The sequence below is a fragment of the Stegastes partitus genome, unplaced genomic scaffold (assembly GCF_000690725.1).
Source record: "Stegastes partitus isolate 25-593 unplaced genomic scaffold, Stegastes_partitus-1.0.2 Scaffold639, whole genome shotgun sequence".
Classification (NCBI taxonomy): domain Eukaryota; kingdom Metazoa; phylum Chordata; class Actinopteri; family Pomacentridae; genus Stegastes; species Stegastes partitus.
In genome coordinates, this window is record NW_007578370.1 from 13027 (window position 1) to 18416 (window position 5390).

Sequence of the window (5390 nt, forward strand, 5' to 3'; positions counted from 1 at the left end):
TGTGCTAAATGTATATATTAATACCAGATTTGGCATCAATAGCATCATGACATTTTCAGGATACAAGCCCATGGGTTTACACTTACTGTGATGTCTTCTAGTGACGAGTCAATGATCTCATAGTTGTCTGGCAGACAGTAAAACTTGAGCGTGTGCAGATTGAGGAACACATGATGGGTGAACTGTACACTGTGGGTGTATGCGTGAGACTTCAGACCTCTACCTATAAAAACAACAAAGTAGTGCATCAATCAGTCCAAGCACAACAAAGATGCTAATCCCAGATTAAAATTAAATGTAACGAGCTTACCTTGAAAATATTTCCCACATATAAGGCAGGCATAGACATTGATGTGAGAGAGAGAGATGGAGCAGAGCTTCTCGAAGTCAAAGTCCAGCACACTCCTGAAAAATTAACAGAGAAACTGGAGATGAGCTACAGAGGACAGGGTCAATTAGCACTTAGCGCTAATGTTAGCAGGGTACATTCAACTCTGTCTTGCCTGTTTATGGTGTCAAGATAAGGGCAGTGACGGCTTCTTCGGTCTTCTACTACACGTCCTCGTCCTACTTTGGCTGTCACTGCAACAAAAAGTGACCCACAACAAACGGAAGCAATTTAGACTGTGTGCATTCAGTAAAATAGCTAAACATGCTAGCTCACTTAGCATTGAGTTGGTAACACATGTTTTGACTACACGGAACCATTTGGAAGGGCGGTGCATTTGTTCAAGCTACACAGCGGTGACGCTTGTTGACCCGTCAGCGTGTGACCGGACCGAGCCGTAATTAAAATCAAACACAACACTGCTAGCAACATAGCTAACTGCTAACCAAACGCAGGACTGACGTTTGAAGGAAACAAACTTACCTCCGTCTTCGTTGTCATCGTCGTCCAGATCTTCTTCTCTTTCTCGCTTTAATGAAATCATCGCAATAAAAAGCTTGCGATCTTGATGTCAAAATAACAGAGAAGGCAAAAACTTTAGGGTATTTGGAGGATATGAATGGGGGCAAAGCCGAGCGCCTCGAAACTCGCGGTGCTTGTACGTCGCAGCTGAAGAGTAGCAAACTAAAACCTAACCCGGAGTTAGCTTCCGAGTCATCGACTAAGGGGAAAGTTAAGGTAAAATCTGGTATTCTGAAAACTACTATGCAGAGACAGGTCAAACTTAGACTAGACCAAACACTAGACTTTTTAAAACACACTTTCTGATCTAGTCCACATTAGACCAGCTCTAGATACAAAAAACTACCTATAGACTGTCCTAATCTGGACTAAATTATACCAGAGAAGCTAAAGATGATTTAAAACACTGTTTCTAATTTTTAAAACCTTTATTGTATTTGTAAACATGCAAAAAAAAAGAGAGATTTTTTATTTTTTTTTGCCACCCAGGCCCAGATCTAAAAACTAATCTGACCCAAGTATAGTGGTTTTAGATCTGGACCTGGTGAAATGTGGTTTACTTTTTATTTTGAAGGGCAGGATCTGCCCTATTTGTATTCTAATAATCAGAATAAGGTTTTATATTTAACAAATGGGTTTCACACATCATAGAGGGTTCACAGCAATAAAATCTGATTTAATAAAACGTATAAGTAAGTTTTTCCTTAAGCATCGGCATGCTTAGCATTGCTGGGCAGTACCAAAATCTATGTGATTACTTGCAGCTTTTTAATCTATAACCTGCTGTCTAAATTGAAACATTTGTGATAGTTGTCTCTTTTTTTCTAACAAGGTTTCACCCTGAAACACAACTGTGTTTTAGCTGTTGTTGATGTGTGAACTCCGGGAGCGTTATAAATGGACAACAACTTACCGCTCAGCTAGCTATAGCCATGTAGCTTTTTGTCAGCTCACAGTGCTGTGATTGAGACTTGTTGCAAACATTAGCGCCATTAGCTCATAAATACTGTCGCCGTATCAAAAGCGTTCGCTAAAATGGATATTTTGAGGGACGACGGAGTGCATGAGCTGAAATACAAACCTGGGGGCCGTTTGGATATGAGCCACGGCTTCCTGCACCATATCCGGAGGAACCAGATTGCGAGGTGAGTCCCTCAACTACCGTTAGCTAATGCTAGCAGGTGATATACAAGCTAGTTGACAACATCCAGACTCAAAGCCTGGAGCTGCTTCCTCATTGTTTGATGAAAGTAGATCTGGTGGCGAATGAAGAGTTATTGGTAGGATGGGTTGGGATTAATAATCACGCTTCACTGCTCAAAACGACCGTAAAGTGGAAGGTAGCACAGGCCTGTTGGATAAAGTTGTGGATGCTTTAGGACAAGTGGATAAAACAACATTTAACTGCCTGTTGCAAAATAAATACATTCATTAACACGTGTACTGTTCTAAACTGCGGGCTTAAAACTGTTTTAAAAGCTGCTGACAGCTTTTTTTTAATGCTGTTGCTCCTGTTACGTCTACTGGTTGGTATCTGTGTCAGGATTGTAAGGTTATGCAGTCAGTGCTCGACCTTAAGGCTGCTAATATAACAGGCTGGGCTGCTTGTCATTGACAGAGTTTAGCCACATGAAGGGTAGAGACCACTGTTGTTTGTTTCTGAAATGACTATCAACCCACCATCTATAATTTTAATTGCAATTTCTCAAATGTACTGGCACATAGGAAGGATCAGTGCTGGTGTCAAGTGGATTTTACTGACATCTCAGCTCTACACACAAAATGCATCCATCCCCAGACCAAAACAAGACAGGAACTGTGACAAGACAGAATACATGTATCATAAAGACAGAACACGTATCAGAAAAGAATCAGACATCACTGCATGTCAATGAGCAAAGTGGCTTAGTGCTAAATAAATAAGGAGTAGAAATAGTTAGATAAGGTTGTTTGGTGCTTCCTGATATGTACAGGAGTTTGTAAGCTATATGCTGTTTACAACATATAAAAGAATCAAATAAAATAGTGAGTGATCAAAGTGACTTTGTGTTAAAGAAATGTTGTTCTGTGGTCCCTGTTGTAAATATTAAATTGTAAATATTATTATTACTATTATCTTTTTCTACTAGATGTGTAAATTCTTGTATATATTTGTCTTATTATCTTGTTTTATTTTTTATTAATATTTATTGTATTTTATTCTTTTCTTTCTTTAGTTATTTTACTTTATTTTATTTTATTTTTTAAATTTTTCTATTATTCGTGCAAATTCCTAGGGCGACACCAACAGCCGAAACCAAATTCCTTGTATGTTGTGTAAGTACTTGGCCATTAAAGCTGATTCTGATTCTGATATTAGCTAAAACAAAATACTTTAAAAGGTTCAAACTATATGCTATTACAGGGGAAAGTCCACAGTCTGATGCCTCCTGCTGTATCTTTGGTTACCAGTGTGGTGTAAAGCTGTGGGGCTTGACAAGTCACCATTATTTACAAGCACTTTCTTTTTTTTTCTAACTACCTTTGAGCCAAAGTGCTCTCCTGTAGTGAAATAAGATTTACTTAACCAATTTAAATGTCAAGGGTAAGATCTTACAGTATTATTCATGAAGTGAATTTACCAGAGAGAGATCCTTCATTCATCCCCACGGGGAAACTCAAGGTATCCAGTAGCTCACGCTTAACGAGAAAAATAAGAGGCAAATTGTGCTCGTAGAAAAAACAGTTTTAGGTGCAAGAAAAAGGTAGATCTGTGCTGGACAATTACAGTATAAATAGTGTAAATACAGCATAACAACAAAAATAATAAACATGCAAATATCATCACTAAAACCCTTCAGAATTCTATGTAAAGCAAATGTACCGAACTAAATCAAATATTAAGGTTAAGATCGTACCATATCATCAATTATACAATTTTACCTGAATTATTTAAATATTAATGTTCAGACCCTAGAACAGGATGTGAAGAAATGCAGACTTAAGTTTGGGTTTAGTGTGTTTTAAGCTTCCACTGACCTCGTGGAACAGTTTTGTCAGAGAACCGTGATTTCAGCTCGTCCGCCTGTCTGCAAACGACAGTAAACATGACTTAGCTGCTCGTTTTTAATCAATCGTGTCATTGTCGAGCGCTTGCTACATATTTTCCCCGCAATAACCAAACATTGGTTTCCTGTTTTCTCAAGAGATGACTACGATAAAGAAGTGAAGCAAGCCAAAGAGCTTCAGCGGCGGAGGCACACAACGACCCCCAGAAGACCCCGTCGACCGGACATCCAAGTGTACCACCCTCGACGAAGACGTGAGATTGATGTGCTTTCTTTTGAGGTTTCTGCTGACGACTGTATCCACTGGAGTAAAGTTAATGCGCGTGTGTGCTAATTTTCCAGATGGTTCAGAGCCAGGGGCCGGTGCTGACGCCGAGGAGTGGAATGAGAGTGGGTCAAGCACAGAGACGGAGACCCACGGGACCGAACTCTTCTGGCTTGACTATCAGGCGGATTCTGGTACCATCACATCCTTCCTTGTGCACAAGGTTAATGCACATTTCTTTGTCTGATAGTTCTGGCTCTGCCATCTTTGCCTTGGCTTTAATCCCCCTTAATGTTCTCTGTGTTTGTACAGGAGGACAAACCTGAGAAGGTAGTGGAACGTGTTGCAGAGAAGAACATTCTGGATTCAGCCATGAGGGCAGCTCTGGAGGCTCGAATCCGAAAAGAAATCGACAAAAGACGAGAGAAACGCTGAGTCATGGTCGCAAACGGTTGATTATGATGACAGGGGAGCTACAGACAGAGAGGAGCAACGCTTCATTTGCTGTTCTGTGCTCCTCCAAAGCATTAACGCTGCGGTGCGTCAGGGGAATAAAGCGGACTCTGGGATGTACAGTGACTGTCAGCAGAGATCTAATGTGAAGACCCACAATCAATCCATCTTCTGTTCTGAACAGAGAAGGAGCTGCACTTATAGACTGTATGGTTGGGAGATGACTGTCAAGTTTATGTTTATTCCATTTTACGAATCTTGGACTGTTACGTCACACTCTGATTCTCGACACTGGGGACACATTGTACACAACAAGACGAGACAACTGGACCTTTTCTTTGTTGCGCTCTTATCGTTAAATTCAGAAACCTCAGGTACTCCTTGACAGAGAGCCCTGAGAGAATCCTTTGGCTTCCATGGAAAGTTTGTCTTGTGTTTACAAAGGTCTACTTTTTATAAACAAGATTTTAAGCTTCTTTTTTTTTTTTAATTCTTTCAACTGAACATCGGTCTGTCTGCAGTTTCATGTTTAGAAATGTGAGAATTCAGTTTTGTTTATTGAGTTTAGTAGATGTAGCCATAGTAATGTTGGCGCCTGTGTTTCATGGTTTTCTGTTCTAATTTATTTTGGGTTGTTGAGAGACTTATTTTTGATACTGTAATATTTTTTTGAGGACACAACTGTGTACATATAAAATGACATACATGAAAGCTA

General features: G+C 39.8%; 2 protein-coding genes across 2 annotated transcripts in view; one reads left to right on the forward strand and one right to left on the reverse strand.

Annotated features, from left to right (window-relative positions):
- Positions 1-1066, reverse strand: part of usp39 (ubiquitin specific peptidase 39) — a 6005-nt gene extending 4939 nt beyond the window's left edge. The window contains exons 1-4 of the mRNA XM_008289820.1: positions 872-1066; positions 504-582; positions 311-405; positions 87-223 (exon numbers count right to left, since the gene is read on the reverse strand). Coding sequence (XP_008288042.1) covers positions 87-223; positions 311-405; positions 504-582; positions 872-932 — 372 coding nt within the window. The 5' untranslated portion in view covers positions 933-1066. The remainder of the gene's footprint in view (positions 1-86; positions 224-310; positions 406-503; positions 583-871) is intronic.
- Positions 1067-1700: 634 nt separating this feature from the next.
- Positions 1701-5390, forward strand: cunh2orf68 (chromosome unknown C2orf68 homolog). The gene is made up of 4 exons (XM_008289821.1): positions 1701-2055; positions 4096-4211; positions 4300-4445; positions 4535-5390. The coding sequence occupies exons 1-4, from the start codon at positions 1946-1948 to the stop codon at positions 4655-4657; spliced, it is 495 nt and encodes a 164-aa protein (XP_008288043.1). The 5' UTR covers positions 1701-1945; the 3' UTR covers positions 4658-5390.